At 40.8% G+C, this 18,975-nt stretch overlaps 1 protein-coding gene across 2 annotated transcripts in view; it reads right to left on the bottom strand.

Moving 5' to 3' along the window:
• The window catches only part of LOC102740208 (protein kinase cGMP-dependent 1), a 914,142-nt gene that overhangs the window by 271,644 nt on the left and 623,523 nt on the right, over positions 1 to 18,975 (bottom strand). For both annotated transcript variants that reach the window (XM_081824401.1, XM_081824402.1), the window contains exon 4: positions 11,641 to 11,746. In XM_081824401.1, the coding sequence (XP_081680527.1) occupies positions 11,641 to 11,746 (106 nt within the window). The remainder of the gene's footprint in view (positions 1 to 11,640; positions 11,747 to 18,975) is intronic.

The raw sequence follows: 18,975 nt of genomic DNA, 5'->3' as shown, positions 1-18,975 counted from the left end.
CAAAAGTACAGCTCAGACAAAAAGATGAGGAAAAAGAAAAGCCACAGAGTTCTGAAGTTCTCCAGGTCTACTCTACAGTGTTACTGTACGACTGTTAACTCCGAAGTCTGCTTTGAAAAATTTGGTCTTAATTTGAAATTAAGAACCTTCTTATGTAAGGATGAAGGCTGCCAGACGATCTTCAGAAAGATAGAGTGGGGTGCAAAGTCAGAGAAGTCTATAAGCAGTGGAGTGGGCTACCTTCGGAGTGAGCTAGGGCTTCCCCCAAGAGTCCTTATAGAATCTAAAGAAGGACATCAATGCCCTAACCTATGATACAGTGGACCCTTAGTCTAAAGGGAAGTTATTTTCAAATTTCTTTATCAACAAGACTTCTGAAATAAAACCTTTGATTACTTGGATTATTTTTTAAGAAAACAGTAGGATATGCTAGAGTGTGGTATAAGGAGATTGGTGTAAAATTTATATGGAAAAGAACTATTTAAAGAAGTCAGGCAGGTACACAGGTGTCAGAGAAAACAAACGGGGGCTACAGAGAACAAATGCTAGCTCTTCTGAAAAGCTTGCTTAGAAAAACAAAACAGGCTATCTCTTGTCAAATTCTATTAGAGAGCATCACACTGAAGTAAAAAGATTTTCTAGTGCTGGAAAGCCCCACTAACTAGCTGTTAGGATTCTGCAGATCAGAGCTTGGGTCAGCAGGGTGAAGATGGGCTGGGCTATCGTTATTAGGCAGGCAATATACCTTTAAGCTGGGCTAAATAAATGAAAAACATTTTCTAGGGGAGACTCCAATTTTCACAGATTTACCCAATACAAAAAGCTAGTTTTTATGTGTAAAATAAATAAATAAATAAATAAAATAAATAAAACAAATAAAACTTGGTTTGGGCTAATTCTACATGTCTAATATATAGTATTCTTGATTGTGCCAAGTGGTCCAATCATTACTACTAAATACTTAGTACAATTTTCACCTAACGTGACAAGTGTCTGAAAGGACTATTTTTAACATAGTGAATATACTGGTTTAAATAAAAAAAAAAAAAAACATTTTGATCATATGTTGTTTGTACCTGAACTTTACCATTAATATAATTTAAGAATTCCATTCTCAGGAATTAAAATCCTTGAATTGTAATAGTTTTCTTTTACTGCACTAAATCTTGGCCATATTTGTGTTAGATCCACTTGTGGATTTGATTTCTCTCAAAAAGAAAAGTAAAACAAATCCATCCTTGAAGGCAACTTTGATGTGTCTGTGTTTGCACAACAGACTAGAGCAGTTAAGGAGTTTTTCCCAAACATGGAATACAATGTTTACCCACTGGAACCTATCCAGTCAAAGGAAAATAAAATTTATTTAATTCCTTGGAAAGTACTGAATCACTTTAAAGTCTCTGTATATTTTTATAGGAAAACTCAAGTCATGCTGCTCAGCTGGAATTGTTCTAGGCTTCAGTATAAACATGCCATCACTTACTGTATATGTACAAGGTAAATTTTAAAATGGCATATTTATCAGGAGATTTCTAAGAAAAAAAAATCTTCCTCCATTTTTAAATGGTTTTAAACCTCAAGATCCATAGGTGGACAGATGATCACACACACACACACAACCATGAGCAACTTTTTGCGATGGTTCTAATGTGTCAAGAAATACATTTCCAACAATTTGGGGGGCATTTATACTTGCAATGAATTTTCCACAAGATCCTCAGTTGACATGTCCATTCTATCAGAGAAATAAAACACTAAATACTGATCTATTGGTTTTTCTGATATTACCCCTTTGCAGGAAGTTGGCCTTATGTGATGACGAGAACAAGGACTTTGGGAGTGGGCCTGATTTGGAATCTGGCTGGGGGATGGTGGGAACGTTGTTCATTTTCATAACTCCAGTCACCTCCTCAAATCAAGTGGGGAGAACACCGGCTCCCTCAAAGGAGCTCGTCAGAATCAAGTGAGATGATGTATGTAAAGTAGCAGGTGCAGGCCATTTTGTTCTTGTTTATGTTTTCTCCCTGATTTCCTCCACTGCTATGCAAACACTCTCACTGTGGGGGAGTGTTCACAACTCAGTCCCGATTCCTGGCACCAAACATCATGCCAGGTGCTCCCTCTGATGGCTTGCCTTTCTTTTGCACCCTCCATGAGGCAGAAAAGCAGGCCAGTCTGGTTTGGAAATGCCCATACTGCTCAACAGCCCAATGCTCAGCTTAGGAGTTCACCTTGGTAAAGCGTACTGGTAAATAATGACTAACTTCTTTCCAAGCCAAAACAAAACAAAATGCACAGCCAACTCAAAACAGGACCTGTGATGCACATTCCACTTCTTGCTTTTTCCAAGCAGTCTGATGTTCTCTCCTCTTCCCAGGAGGGATCAGATGACAAACTAAGACATGTTGTCCCAGTCACCCTGATGTTTCTTGGCCCCCTTGACAGCATTTCCTCATCCCCATCCAGATTCTTGGATTCCTCTTCAACTGTGGGGAAGTAGCTTTCTCTATCAAGTGGAGAAATCCAGGTGGCTGGGATGCCAGAAACCTACCTTCTTCATTTCCCCAGTAGCTTGTGGCATCCTTCTGAACCTGGTCATTACAGAATCATCTCCATATGGAAAAGGACTCCCTCTAAGAAGCACTGAAGTAGGCTCAATGTGAAAGATCCAGAAATGAAATGAGCCTGGCTCTAGGAATGATTTATAAGGTTTAAAACTACAACAAACTGGAGGAGTACCGAACTTTGTCACACTGCTTAAGCTTCGTATCCCCCAGAGTGTTGAGAAACGATCCTTAGGGACATGGGGATGGAAAGGTGGCCTACCATCTGCAAAGAGACTCATGCCTACAAGCCAGACTCCACAAGAACCAAGAGAAGTCCCTCAGCTGAGGCCTCATCTTCCCCAGGACTGAGCAAGATAAGTAGGTGTTTGACTTCAATGGGAGATTTTAGCCACAAACACCACGATCGGGTATCCTATTTTATTTGTAAGGATTAGAAGGAATTTACACATGTGGAGGGGAGCTGGCTATATAGGACATGTGTAGAATTTTTATAATCAATATGTAATACCCAAATATAAAAGATCACGCATTTTTTTTTTTTTTAAAGATTTGAGAGGGAGAGGCGGATGGAGAGAGAGAGAGTGTACATGAGCAGGAGGGACACAGGGAGAATCTCAAGCAGACTCCATGCTGAGTGCAGAGCCCAATGTGGGGCTCAATCTCAGGACCCTGAAATCATGACCTGAGCCAAAACCAAGAGTCAGATGCTTAACCGACTGTGCCACCCAGGAGCCCCTATACTTGCTTTTTTAGAAAGAATCAATATGGAGCCATCTGTGCAAATGCTCAATGACATCATGAAATTAAAGGTCACTTTTACATTTATCTGCCCCTGGTGTCATCTTTAATGAGAATGGATCTGTTATCACAGTGTGGACCAAACAGGCTCATGAACATGGGGGGACAGAGCGCCTCCTCGTTTATTCCCTGCATTATTTCCCTTCAAACTAAAACTGGGCCAGCTTTGTCAAGCTAAATTCTAATGCAGGTTTCACAGTCCTCTAGAAAAGCTCTATTACAGCTCAGAGCTTAAGAGCTTAATAGGTCTGTAACTTCTTTAAAATTAAAAAATAAAGTCTAAAATCCCTAAAACTATTTCCATAGGATCCTTCTTTTACCATCTCTCCCTGTAATTGACAGGAAGAAAAATCTGGGGAAAGTGGGATCATAATTTTGATGTTCCATAAACATCTCAAGTTCACTAGACTACATTGTTGTTCCTTACATAACTCATGCCCCCAAAGTAGTATCTTGATTTCTTCAGGCTAAAGTATACCAAAGATATGGTCAGTGAATGTCCAAACAGCCCAGTTCCTCAAAAGATCGCAGAACACAGCGTAAGCAAGAACGGGTCTTGCTTAAAGACCATCACCTGTGCTTGAGATGCTCCAGAAAGGAGACAGAAAGGAACCCAAGCCAGAAACACCACTGCCTGAACGTCTGACACTGGGAGACAAGGATCCTGAGCTCTTGGTCATTTAATATCTGTTTGAGAAATGATGGCACATGCTTCCCTACAGATGGTGGCTTTCCACGCAATGGAAGGCCCCTCCACAGAGCCTATGCAATTCTAGGACACCATCAGTGTTCTTCATCACCGTTCCAAGTGACAGCTCGTATGCCATCATGGAGCATTTATTTCTGAGAACATACCCTTGAGTGGGTGGAGGGGTAAGAGCAAACAAAAGATTGCTGAGGTTTGAGGGAAGGGCACTATTAGAAAAGTACAATGAAGGGGCGCCTGGTTGGCTCAGTCAGTTGGGCATCTGTCTTCAGCTCAGGTCATGATCCCAGGGTCCTGGGATCGAGTCCCTCATTGGGCTCCCTGCTCGGTGGGGAGCTTGCTTCTCCCTTGGCCTGCCACTTCCCCTGCTTGTGCACTCTCTTTCTGTCTCTAATAAAAAGAAAAAAAAAGAAAAGAAAGAAAAGTACAATGAAGAGGAAACCCAGGTACACCAAGGACAAAGTCAACCAACTGCCCAAATCTCTGGGTAAGGTACAGGCTAGTTTGTTGAGAAGAGCAACAATGTGCTAGACCTAATATCGGAGTAGCCTGCAACTCTGGAACCAAAATGGCGCAGCCTAGGAGTATTGGCTCTGAGGCTATGGCCTCTACTCATGACTAGCTGTGGAACTTTATGGCCTCAGTTTTCTTATCTGTAAAATGGAAATTATGTTAGCACTTTATAGATTTTTGTTAAGGATTAAATATATCAAGTGTTTTGAATACTGCTTGGCATCTACTCAAACATTTTATATCTTACTTCCTAATTATAATCCCTCATAGTGGGAGGATCCCCTATTTTTTGCTTGGTAGAAACTGAGCTTAAGTTCAAAGAAACCTGTCAAAGACCATTCCTACAAATGGTGAAGCCAAAATTTAAACATGCTCTTCTCACATCAGTAAGTCAAACACTTAAAATATTTGAAATATGTATTCTACCTTCATCTAATGTCCTAGCTCGGTGATTCTCCAAAAGTGCTCCCAGATTAGCAGCAGGAGCATTAGCTGAGAAATTGTTAAAAACATGAATTTTCAGGTCCCACCCCACATCTGTCATGCAAAATTAACATGGCAAGTACAGCTGTGCACAGCTCCTTTCTCTTTCTATGGAGAATAGGACAACTTTAGCAGAAGCATTACAGAATATCCTAAAGGAATGAATAAATCATGGGAATGAAAGTTATGGCACAGGGAATATAGTCCATGATACTATAGTAGCACTGTATGGTGACAGATGGGAGCTATGCTTGCAGGGAGTGTAGCATAACAGATAGAGATGTGGACTCACTATGTTGTACACCTGAAACTAATGTGTGTCAACTATATTTCAACAAAAAAATTTTTAACAGAAACCCAAATATCCCAGAAGAATTGTGAAATACTAGAAAATGTGTTTAAGTAAAGATTGTAGGCAATTTTACCCTGGAGATCTTGAACAGGAGACAGTTGACATTGTAGAACAGCTGAATTTCCAGTTTTCCTGGGAGCACAGAGCTGGATCATTGTAGGACCAATTTTCCATGTGACTTAGGGCAACTCAACAAATCTGGGCCTCAGTGAGCAAAGTGAGTGATGTCCCCTATCCCTTACCACATTATATTCTACTCCATGAACTCTAAACAAACATTCCCCTACTATACTTTTATAAGTATGATGTAGAATAAAATATAAATCTCGGGAATAAGGTAACCTGTTGAATAGAGTTATAAGAAAATGAAATTATTTTGGTTTCAAATTAGATCAGAGAAGCAAAATTTGCAAGGGTTTTAGAATCTCATTATTCCAAGATTGAAAGTAAAAACATGTAGAGTATAAGAAAAAAAAAAGTCTACATGATTATCAAATTAGTTATATAAGTAAGTTACCTTTGTGAAGAGGGGGAAAAAATATTATTAACCCACTCCATGTTAAGTTTGCCGTAGCAAGGAGCTTCCGTTGGAACCCATGCTGGGAGCCTGAGTCTATGTATGGCACAACTCTCAGACTGGGAATCCAGAACCTGAGTTCTAGTCTGAGCTGGGTCTAACTAAACATCAGCTTATTTTGGCTCAAGACTCAGTTGTATCACTGTGAACTGTGCACAGAGATTAAGTTACATCCTATTTTAGATTTTTCTGAAACTAATTTTTTAATCCTCATTGACCTATCAGACCACAGAGGTGAAGATGCATCATTATACAGGTCCCTGCTGGTGGAAGGGGTGGCCAAAACCACTAGGCAATAAACATGTAAAGCACTGAAAGAGAAGTTTCAGGATGTTTTGGTCTGAGTATAGACTGTAGACAGAAGTCACAGACCCAACCCACAATGACGTTATCCTCATAGTGAAGGTCATTCTGATACCAACAGGATGGAGTGAATTTTCAATACAAAGTCATCTTTTTTTTTTTTTCCAGGGGGGGTTCATCACTTACTTTCCTAAATATGCACATGTTAAGTAGCATATTTATTCAATGATCTATTAGATGTATGTACAAGTATTATTGTTGGAGAAGAAAAGGGAAGAACAAACTAGATTTGGGACTTACTCCCCAGGGATGGAAATAAGGAATAAGTCAACTACACAGCAGCATCAAAATGTGGCAGAAGGAAGAACTGCCTTAGTAGATCTAAGCTTTAGGAAGGCCTGCTTCTCACCTTGACTCCTTGAACACGGATGCCCCTAAGGCCCTCACAGGGGCCATCAGCTTTGGACTTTGTTATCACTTAGCTTCCACTGATCAGGAATTCCTGGAGAAGTCCCACCCCTTCTGCCTAAAGATCCAAACCACATGACTGGTCATTTTAAAATTGAAAAATACCTCCAAGTTCTTTATGATTGGAGAGTCTAATGGGAGCTAAAAAGTCAAAGACCTTCAAAATCTCCCAACTTTACATTTCAATTTACTGAGCATGTAATATGAAACTTGGTGGCTAATACCATCAATGCCTCTTTCAACTCAGAAAAGGAAATATCAGAAATCTGTAATAGTTTGAGGGAGATCAGATTTGTTTTTTCCTGCCCTACCAGGAACATTCTGTGCACCATACTACAAATCACCCTGGGAAATACATCCATTCAAAGGGCCAGGAATCTCAGGATGAGCTGCCAGGGGCCATGGTGCACACAGGGATGGAGGCAATGAAAGACCGCCCCGGGGCTGCAGCAGACACAATGAGAAAATGAGGAAAAAGAGGGAGAATGATAAGAATCATGGGAAGGGGGTGCCTGGGTGGCTCAGTCATTAAGCGTCTGCCTTCGGCTCAGGTCACGATCCCAGGGTCCTGGGATCGAGCCCCGCATCGGGCTCCCTGCTCAGTTGGAAGCCTGCTTCTCCCTCTCCCACTCCCTGCTTGTGTTCCCTCTCTCGCTGTCTCTCTCTCTGTCAAATAAATAAATAAAATCTTTAAAAAAAAAAAAAAAGAATCATGGGAAGAATCAATGGGAAGGCCAGAAGCAGCCCTGGAAGGCAGGGCTTTCAAAGACCCAGGCTTTATCAGGGGTGGTCAGAAGCCATAAAAAGGCTTTGTGTAGGAAGAGGACATGAGCCCACCTGCCTTACCAAGATCCCTTAGTGAATAAAGACCACTTTTTTCTGAGGATGAACAGGATCGACTCAGTAGCCTGAAGTCCAAATGGTCCCTGTCTCCTTTATCAGTAAGGCAAGTGACATAAATAGAGGTTCACGATCATGGTCATTGTATCATCCCAGTTCCAACAAGCCTACCCAGGGGCCACAGAGCTGCATTCTACTGCTCCTCTGGGATGGATGCCAGTGCCAAGAGCAGTGCAGAGAATATGCTCAGAAAAAGGAAACACAAATTAACTCTGGCAGATATTTGGCTCATTTTTCAGAAATCATTTAAAAAACAGCATTTTCTAATAGCCAGAAGGGAGGGAAATGCTCAGAACTGGCAAAATCGCCATGGGACCTAGAGCAACCATGCCCTGCTTCGCGGCACTGCCCCTTGAATTTTTTTATTTTTTTTTTTGCACTATGCTTGCAGAGGAACATCTGTGTTTACATCAGTGAATGTCAAAGAGGCACAAAAGAGAAATGGCTAAATACAATTAAAGAGGTAGAATCGGAGTATGCTGTGGCATTTAAGAGCAAAAAGGAGACCAAACCACATGACTGAGAGCCAGAAAATGGATAACCACACTGGAATGAAAATAAAAGCCAACTCCAACAATCAAGAAAAATCTTTGCACTCTGCCAGTGCATCTGCATGCCTGGTGTGTCCCCTCTTCTCACCCTCCAAACCTACTGCTTGTTTAGAAAAATGAAGAGGAAGAGTGGCATGGCGAGATGAGCAGTGACAGGAGATCATTCTTCTTTCAGCCTGATTACTTTCCTGAGTATCACAATTGCTTTAACTCCTTAACGAAATACGAAGTATACAGTATCTATGGTAGAAAACTGGAGATGAACGATTTAGCAAAAGCACATTAGAGGAAAACACCCCTCCCCACCCCACAGGTTGCTACAGAGAACTTCAAAGTACTAGGTCCCTATTTTTATAATACTATTAAGTGAGCCTTTCTATAGATGAAGCCATAATGGAAAAAGTTGATTGACTTGACTACATAAAACTTAAAATTTTACATAAAAGAATAGTAAGCCAATTTTTTAAAATAAAATAGGTAAATAGGAGCACCTGGGTGGCTCAGTCGGTTGGGCATCTGCCTTCGGCTCAAGTCATGATCCCAGGGTCTTGGGATTGAGCCCCACAATGGGCTCCCTCTCCCCCCTGCTCGTGCTCATGTGCGCACACTCTCTTGCTCTCTCTCTCTCTCTCTCGCATGTGTGCTCTCAAAATCTTTTTAAAAAGTAGGGAAATAAAAAAACTTCTTAAATTATGATAGAAAATTTTAATTAAGTTTGGTCATCTAAGTTTTTGATAATATCTATCATTTCCTTTGGGGGTATTATACACACCTCTTAACAGCCATGCAAAATAAATGGTAGTTAAGTATAGTTAAGCTGGGAGTGTGAAGGAGAGAGGAGTATTATTTACTCATTCAGCTTCATGAGTGTACAACCTGTGAAACAGTAGAGGGCCCAATCTTAGAAGATGCCTATGCTTGGTTTAATACTATGCTGTCACGGTCTTGACATTTTTTAATTTTTTTTTTTTTTTTTTTTTTTAAAGGAGCCCTCAATCTTCATTTGTCTTTGGGTTCTGCAAATTGTGTACTGGTCCCATCCATACTCTCCTATAAATAACCTATCTACAAAGTAAGTTTTGTGCCAAAGAAGAATACCAAAATGCTTAGAAGTTTATAGCCTAGAAGAAATTTAGTAGTCACATTATAATAAAGAGATTGAGACACATGGTAGAGATGAAGCTCCAGCAAGGGAAACATTACTTTTTGGTGGACTGAGGTTAGTGTCTGTGGAAGAGGCAGCTTTTGGTTGGATCTTAAAAAAAAAAAAATAAGATTTGAACACTGATGGGAAGAACAAAGAACAGGACACAGAGGCAGTGAGCCATCTAAAAGCACGGGGACTGAGGGACTGGCTGGGCACAGGGACCTGTTGGGTTTGCCCGCGGCAAGAAGACCCCAGGCTGGGAGAGCAGGCGGAGGTGGCTATGAGAGAGCTTTGAATATCCAGCTAATGAGGCTGGGCATAATTCAAGAGCTGCCGGGAGCCATGGGAGGGTTAGCGAGAACCCAGGTAGCCAGAGTCATCATTTAGGAAGATGAGAGCCGGCCCCAGGCAACTCCAGTCCCCGCATCCCCTCTTTGGGCTCCCAGCCCAAGGCCACCTTCACAAATGACATGGACCTGATGCTTTCCTGAGTGGCTGGAGGGCAAGCGACAGTCCACGCCTACCTCTCATCCTGCCAGTTAGACGTCACCTGCTCTAAACTGGCCAAGTAGATGTGTTCCCACACTCTGGACAACCAACCTTTACTGTTTCAGGTCTGAACTGTCAGAGCAGATAACCAATGTGCGCAGCTCTGAAAATACAACAGAAATGAAAGCATATGCACGCTCAATTAGAAGAGTAACACCACCACCACCACCAACACAGTGAGACTTCATCGCCTCACCTAGTGCCTCTAAAAAGGTTTCTGTGGGTCATGGGAGACAGCATGGACACTTATCCCATTTTCTTGAGAAAAGAAAACTATGGAAGCTGAAGCCTACATCCCAAGTGCCCAACGCTTAGGTATGTGCGACAGAGAACAGTCTCTGCCCTACAGGCAAGGATTTTATCAATTACCAGTTGGGATCTTTCTCTGTTAGGGCTGCATCAGAAGAAATCAGTAACTTGCACTTTGAATTTGGATTTTTTAAGTTTTTATTTCTTCAGTCTCTCTCTTGGTCTCTCTATTCTCTTTCTATTCCCCCACACCCATATCAATATATATACATATTTATCAACATACTCACACAAATATAGACCTATACACACCCAAGCATATGCAGCACCTGAGTAATTTCCTTGCAAACTATACTAAACTCCAAACAGAAACTTGCATTTATACTTCTAAGGGTTTCCTCCAATCACGTTCCAGAAAAATCCCAACCCCCTACTGATAATTTTAATATATTATTGATACTGAATTAGAATTTTATTGTCCCTTTAGCAGGAATATAAAGAAATATGTGGAAATGAAAAATGTATAAAGAATCAGGAAATAAATTACATAAAATACTCACGTAAAGACTATTAAAACTGCATAAGAAAATGCAACAGATACCTGTCATGATGTATCACTGAAATGAAATGGGATTTAGATTTAGCTCCAGTGAAACCATTTCTTCACCAAAAAAAATATGAAACGAAAAAGCCAGTTTAATATTCTAGCTCTGAAAAATGAGATAAGTGACAGTACACCACTTCTTTAGCAAACCATCTGTATATCACTATTTAAGAATGGTTCAGCTTTCAAAAGAAAAAAAAAAAAACCACACAAGATAACTACTTTTTGGAAAAAAGTCAATATTCTTTTAAATGATAAAATAATGTGTTTTCTTTAAAGTTAGCTTAGAGACAAAGAAAGGCATTTCAGTGAATATCAGCATATTCCTCAGGAATGAAAAGCTGTTTTCTTATCCCAATTCCCATGCTATACTGAATTATGATAATATATGATATCAAGAAAAGCTTTTGATATATCAGAACTAAAACATAAAACAAATTTAATTTGGGAAATTAAACTCAGGATTAAAGGATAATGAGCTTCATCTTGGAACTTTTCCACCTTAGTCATCTGACCTTTAACATGGAATTTTACACAAGAGAGGATTTAATCAGAAGAGGTGCCCCAGACACATTAACTGATAAATAGTCAGGGATGGACTCCATTCCCCTTTTCATTCAAATTCTCCTTTGTTTCTCTGAGCGTCACTCCTCCATGAGAATGTTCAGTGAAACTCTCAAGTTCTGACTTATTCACCTATCATGGAAATTGGTACCAGAAACAGAAAGAAGCCCGTCCAAAATCTTGTGCTTCCACAAACCTGTAGGCTATTCAGCCTAAGATGAAGGCAAAGGCCTTCCCTGGGCTGCAAGTCCAAGAAGAGGGTTGAATAGACAATGAGCACCCTTGGAAGAAGAAAATAAAGCATCCTACCTTTTTAAAAATTCCATATACTCGGTATGCTTGATGAGTCCTGTCCTCATCATGATTGTTTGAAAACATTGTCGATCAATGGCCCAGAGTTTCACATTTACAAGAGCTGGAGAAGAGGGGGAAAAAAAAAAAAAAAAACAGGAAAAAAAAATTAGACAATTTCAACCGTGAACCACATCATGCAGAAGAGGGATTCAGGAGAGTTATGGAGATGAGCCCTCATTTACACTTGATACCATTGTGCTATCCTGTTTTGTTAAGGAGGCAAGTATTCTTACAGGCAAAATGTAGTTCATAATTTTCCATCTAGTGTTATTGCCTAAAAGGAAGATTCTTGTTGCTCTTCTGTCCTTGAGGGATGGGAATGCCTAAGTATACACACTGAAAAAATTTAGTACTTTCAAGACTATCTGTGAACAAAATCACATAGAGAGAAAGATTCACAATTAATAACACTCCCTGGTAATTACCTGGGATGGTGTTCATGACTCAAATGATCACATTTTCATTGTAAAAGGTAGAGGTGAAAACTCAATCTTCAGGCTTAGGGGTGAATTTAACATAATAGAAATAATTGCACAATGATTTCTACATGAAACTCATTTTTGCAAATTGTAACCTGTGCCCAAAGTTGTCCTGTGAAGTTCTACCAGGTATATTTGTTGAATTTTAATTTCTAGTCTCTTATGTACACGGTCTTTGACAATAGTGTTGAAATGGAATACCACAGAAGTTTACCATTTCATCTATTAAGAAACAAGTTTTGGGAAAAGATGCTATAGGGTAACAGAATGATATAGAAGATACACTTAGGTTTTAAAAGAACACACTAAAAGTCTCTGTAACAGAATCTGTGTGCTGGGCATACCAGACGCTTATTGTACTATGCTCTCTGTTTTTATGTACGTTTGCAAATTTTCACAATAGAAAATATTTTAAGTTAGCACACAAATGAAGAAAGCCAATTCAGAGATCGTACCCGTGGGGGTTGGGGTAAGTAAGGACTATGCAGGGGTTGGAGCCAGACAAGGGAGAAGAGACAGTTTATAGTTCAATGAGCTGAACGTGGAAATATTGAAGAGGACAATTCTCTCACTAAGCCCACTGAATGTAAAGGTTGGAGATCTGGGGGTAGGGGACAGGGGCAGAGTATTAGGCTGCAGGTGTGACACATGGGGAGGGGCTATGAGTAACACAGAGCAACGGAGGGAAAGACGAGAAAGGAAATACCATGCTCTAGCGGAAAGCCCTATCTTTGAATCTTATCTAATTTTTCCTCGCAGAATTGTTCGAAGCTCAGAAACTAGAACATGACTTCTCCCTTAACCTGCTCTTTATTGGAGAATAAAACGTGCTCAGTTAATGAGAAAACGAACAAAGCATCAAAGGCTGATGTGCGCATGGCTCTGTGCCAAGCAGCCTTTAAAAGTGAACCTTCGTCCCAAACAAAGCTCCCGGCACAGGCACTCCCCAGCTACATTTTAGTTTTTCGGCTGAATCCAGGCTCCTTTCCAGAACACCTGTTCACTTGAGACAAACCCTAAGACTGGATGACATGACCACGAAGGATTGCCAATTTAGGATTCACCAGAAGGAGAGTCTTTTAGAAATGACAGGAGCTGAGCTAGGGGAGAGACAGAGGAGGGGAGAGCACAAGAGCAGCCCTGGGAGGGGGCCTGGGCTGGGGAGTCCAGGCAGGGATACCACAGACTGAAAAGGTGGAGACTCTGCGGGGTTGCTCCATATTTTCTTTTATTTATTTGAGAGAGAGAGAGAGAGAGAGAGCGCACACAAGCAGGGGGAATGACAGGCAGAGGGATAGGGGGAAGCAGACTCCCCACTGAGCAGGGAGCCCAATGTGGGGCTCGATCCCAGGACCCTGAGATCATGACCTGAGACAAAGGCAGACGTTTTACCCACTGAGCCACCCGGGTACCCTGGGGTTGCTCCATAATTGAATGCGAGTTGCTGCAGGGGAACCTGGAAACCAGATATAGGAAGCAGGGATTCATGTGCTGAACAACAGAAGGCTACTAGAGATCTTAAAACAAAGGGAAGAACCAGAATTTAAGAATATACCACAGATATATCAAAAGTGTTTGAATGCTTACAAGAAAAAAAACAAAAAAAAACAAAACCCAATTCTATATTCATCCTCATTCTTAACTGTTCCTAAGTATTTCCAGTATACAAAGTCTTCCTCCAAAGGATAAATTAGGATACACCAATTTTACTTTAAAAATAGTGGCAATGCAAATAAGTGTACTATCAAATATATACATCTTGCCCTGTACCTCAAAGGTCTAGTTAGAGGCAGGTTTAAGGGAACTCAAGCATGCATGCATGAGATGGCTCTGCCCTGCAGACACACTTCACCAGCATCCCCCCAGCAGCAGTATATAAAAATTTCTATTACAGGCTCTTACACCGACAGATAGGATCACAGCGATAGCTGATAAAGACTAATCTCGGAGGGGCATAAATTGGCTTCAAAAGCACCCGAGTCAAGCAGAAAACAGACCAACATTGCCGAATAACACTTTCTGTAAAAACCGGAAGGCAGAGCAGGAATAGGACGGAAATGGAGAAAAACGGTTCTGGTCATGTGTTGCATGCACAGTTTCAAACAAGGAGTGGTAAGTACCAAGCAGAGGTCATGGCACTCAGGAGTTAAGTGAGGAGGGCCGGGGGTGTGTGGGGGTGTCCGTACACACACACACACACACACACACACACGTGAGCACATGTGTTGTGACCAAGTTTTCTCCAACAGTTTGAGTCTGAGTTCACACTTGGAGGCCAGGCTCTGTCCCTGGTCCCTCCTGATGAGCCAGGTTTCTGCCCTATCTGTGTCACTATCTAGAACATGTTACCAATATTGTTCACGATGTCCGCTATGTCTAGATCATGTTTCCTCAAGTAAGTTGGTATGTTACTCCCAGAGAAAAGTCCATGTCTCATTTCTTAGAACTTCTCCCCACTCAAGAAATTAGTTTTTCATTTGCTAAGCATTGGGTCTATCTGTTAATTAATGTAATTTATGTACCTAAAGTTCACCTAAGGAAAAAGTAAGCCTAGGTGGACTCTAATGTTACATTAATTCAGTTTAGATATTTTAATCAGGCCTCATAATCCATGTATTGAAAAATGAGCTCTAAAAATAAGTTCACAGAATCTAATAATTTCATTTTATCTTCTGATTCCCATTTACATGGGCTATTGGAATGTCTCTAAGTAAAACTGTTTCAGATATTTTGCGTGATAATGAACATGGCTTGATGAGATTGCGAATTTTCCATGACCTTGGGCGAGATGCCAAAACCTTTTCTGTATTCAGCCAATATACCTATAGTCAAGTCAGTATTTCACAGGTGGGCAAGCATGACTAATAATCACCTCACCTTGTTATCAAGAATGTGGTTATATTCGAGTTGTGATTAACATCCTGCTTCTTCAACAGCCCGCTGGAGCGTAAGTCTGGTGCTTTCATACCTTACAGACCATTTGAAAAAATTAAAAAACAAAACAATCTTTCGATGTACCTTTGATTTTAAGTGGTGTATTAATCTCTGTAGGGAGTAGTCACTTGACAAAGTTCCTGTGATTTTCATCATGATTACAGTTTTTGAACATGTAAGTCTCAAGGGCATTAGGCAGATGAAGTGTTGGGAACGAAGCTTCCTTTTTGTTCAAGTATGTATCTAAAATTCTCTGCTGAAACAGTGATCATTTCTTCAGTTAAAGGCCACATTGAACTCAGAGGAAAACAGGCCAATTCCCATTCCTCTGAGATCTCTAAGTGTAGGAGTCCATCAAGAACACATTCAACATATGCCACGGTTGGCCTGGAATTTGCCTGACACTAAGATACTACAGAGGGGGAGCCACGAAACTGTGCTAGACTCTCATCACAAATCTGGACTTGGCTTAAATTCTATTGGGGAATCCACCCGCTGTGCAATTCAAATTTTGGACGAATACTGAGAAAGCATGTGTGGGTATACAACACTTACAGTCTCGATATTTTTCAGCCCATATTTATTTTATACCAATCTAGCCAACACTGGTGCTATATATAAGGGATAGAAAGCAAACATATAGCTCCTGCCTTTAAGCACCTTGTGATCTAGAACAGAGGCCAACAAACTGTGGTCCGTGCCAGACCGGGCTCGTGGTCAGTTTTTATACAGCATGCCAGCTATGAATGGGTTTTGTATTCTTAAATGGCTGAAATTCTTTTTTTTTTTTTAAAGATTTATTTATTTATTTATTTGAGAGAGAGAATGAGAGAGAGAGAGAGCACATGAGAGGGGGGAGGGTCAGAGGGAGAAGCAGACCCCTGCTGAGCAAGGAGCCCGATATGGGACTCGATCCCGGGACTCCAGGATCATGACCTGAGCCGAAGGCAGTCGCTTAACCAACTGAGCCACCCAGGCGCCCTGTCTGAAATTCTTAGAAAAATATTTCCTGACACATGAGAATTCTAGGAAAGAAATTTCGGTGCCCATAAAACATCTGATTAGAACACAGCCAAGCGCATTTGTTTCCATATTGTCTCTGACGGAATGGAGTCGTTTCGACAGATAGTATCTGGCCCCTTGCAGGAAACACTTGCTGTCTCCTCGTCTCCCATAATCGAACAGCCCATCAAGATGGAGTACCAGCGGTGGGAAAGTATCTGGGGCTGTGAGTACACAGCTAAGGCCTCCCAGACTCCCCTGCTCCCTGTGGGGAAGAGCTGATTCAAGGCACTGCAGAAGACCATCTCCTAAGCCACGGTTCTTCACCTGGTGCTATGGACGGAATAGGTCTCCCCCAAATTCAAAAGTTAAAGACTTAATCTCCATCGTGATGGTACTTCCAGACAGGGCCTATGGGAGGTACATCAAGTTCTGGTAATAATTCCAACGGGGCAGGGTTGGGGGGGAGGTTCCCCACACCAACAAGCAACTCTGAGGACACCAGTTTGATGTTCTACAATTCAACTCAATTCTGACACTATCTACCCAGAGGTGGCATCAGACTCTGAAGTTAAGTTTCACTCTTGAAAAATTGCCTCCCCTCCTCCTACCCTGAGAGGCCAGTTGACAGCCCCTGTGCTTGCCAATAAGGACATGGAGAGATGTAGAACACCATTAAATGTTAGGGAAGTACAAATCAAAACCTCAATGAGATACTACTTCACACCCATTAGATGTGAACACATTAGAACTCTCGTGCATTGTTGGTGGGAATGGGCAATGTTGGAGACACCATGGAAAATGGTAGAGCAGTTCCTTAAAAAAAATAAAAATTAAAAAAAATAAACATAGACTTAGCATAGGATCCAACAATCCTGCGTCTAGATATATACCCCAAGTAACTGAAAACAGGGACATGCGTATTTATTCGTACACTAATGTTCAAAGCAGCATTATTCACCATAATCAAAAGGTTGAAACAACCCAAACACCCTTCAAAGGATGAATGGATATCTGAGATGTGGCCCATATATACAATGGAAGATTATCCAGCCTTATGAAAGGAATGAAAATATGATACATGCTACATCATGGGCGAACACTGAAAATGTCCTACTAAGTGAAATAAGCCAGACACAGAAAGACAAGCACTGCATGATTCCATTGCCATGAGGTGCCTAGAATCATCTGATTCGTAGAGACAGCAAGGAGAATCGTGGTTACCAGGCTGGGGCAGGGCATAGGGAGGTGGTGCTTGATGGGGACAGTTTCAGTTCAGGATGAGGCAAAATTCCCTCAGATGGACGGTGGTAAGGGTTACACAACAATATGAATGTTCTTAATGGCACTGAATTGCACTTAAAAATGGTTAGAGTATGTTATAGGTTATGTATATTTTACCACAATGCACAAAAAGTTGATCAACGGATTTACTTTGCTAGATTAGTAAATTCAACATGTTTCAGGTTTTGTTTGGTTTTTAATTTTCCTTGAGACACTCACCAATAAAGAAACTGACATTTGGTATTTCCAAGACAGTTTAAATTCCATACGCAGACCTAGTGGCATTTCCCAAGTCTCCCCGCCCTCAAGCTTGCCCACACCCTTCACGTTAATGGCTATCTGCCCCAGGCCCCTGCTCATGCTGATGTTGATCCCTGAAATGAGAGGGACCCTCTACCCGCTTGTCTCCTAAAACACTCATTCATCCCTGCAAGGTTCAGCTCGAAGTTATTTCTATTCTTTTCCCTTTTCAGACATTTCCAAGTATTTTGCAAGCTTGTTTATATTTCCTTAGCCCTTGATAATTTTGAATATGTGCTGATGAATAGGATAGCCACTAACTACACGTGGTCATGGAGTCCTTAAAATAAGGCTAATGGAAATTGAAATGTGCTGTGTCAATTACACACAGAATTTGGAAGACTATGAAAAGGGATCATAAAATGTCTTATAATTTTATATTGATTACATGTTAAAATAAAAATATTTGATGTACTAAGTAAAAATGTACTCTAAAAATTACACCTGTTTCTTTTTGCTTTTTACTTTTTTTGTAGGCTGGTGCATGATGCGACATGAGTATCAGGTGTACAACATAGTGATTCAACTTCTCTATGTTATGCTATGTTCACACATGTTGTTACCATCTGTTACCATATTAATGACATTACAGTATCAGTGATGATATTCCCTGTGTTGTACCCCTCATTCCCAGGACTTCTTCATTCCACTACAGGAAGCCTATACCTCCCTCCCCATTCACCCGTTTTACCCAACCCTGCCCCTCTCCCCTCTGGTAACCATCAATTTTTTTCTCTGTACTTATAGGTCTGATTCTGCTTGTTTATCCATTTGTTTGTTTGGGTTTTTTGTTTTTAGAGTTATGAGCAGAATCGTATGGTATTTGTCTCAATCTGACTTATTTCACTTAGTAGGATACCTGCTAGGTCCACCCATGTTGTCACAAATTGCAAGATCTCATCCTTTCTTAAGGCTGCATAATATTTCATTTTATCTTTTAAATGTGATTACCAGAAAATTTGACATTACATATATTGCTCACATCACATTTCTGTCCATACTGCTCTAGAACAGTAATACTCATTATCATTTCTTCACATGTTTTTCTTGTTCTGTAAGATGGCACAAATTAAGAGCTCACCAAGTATTTTCCAAATTGAATTTTGTGTGTGTGTGTGTGTGTGCACGTGCCGAACATTCTGTCCAAATAAAATCCATGTCTATCCTTCTACTTCATAGGAAAATCAACAGAGACCATCATAGTCCCTATGGGGAGAACCTGTTTTAAGTGTGAGCTATGTCTGCCTGTCTTTCTCCTGCAGTGAACATTAGTATTCTGACAAGGATTCAA

Source organism: Leptonychotes weddellii, chromosome 6 (genome assembly GCF_054177405.1).
Source record: "Leptonychotes weddellii isolate Sample4059 chromosome 6, ASM5417740v2, whole genome shotgun sequence".
Lineage (NCBI taxonomy): Eukaryota > Metazoa > Chordata > Mammalia > Carnivora > Phocidae > Leptonychotes > Leptonychotes weddellii.
Note: the sequence above shows the minus strand (reverse complement) of the source record. Positions and strands in the feature narration are given on the sequence as shown.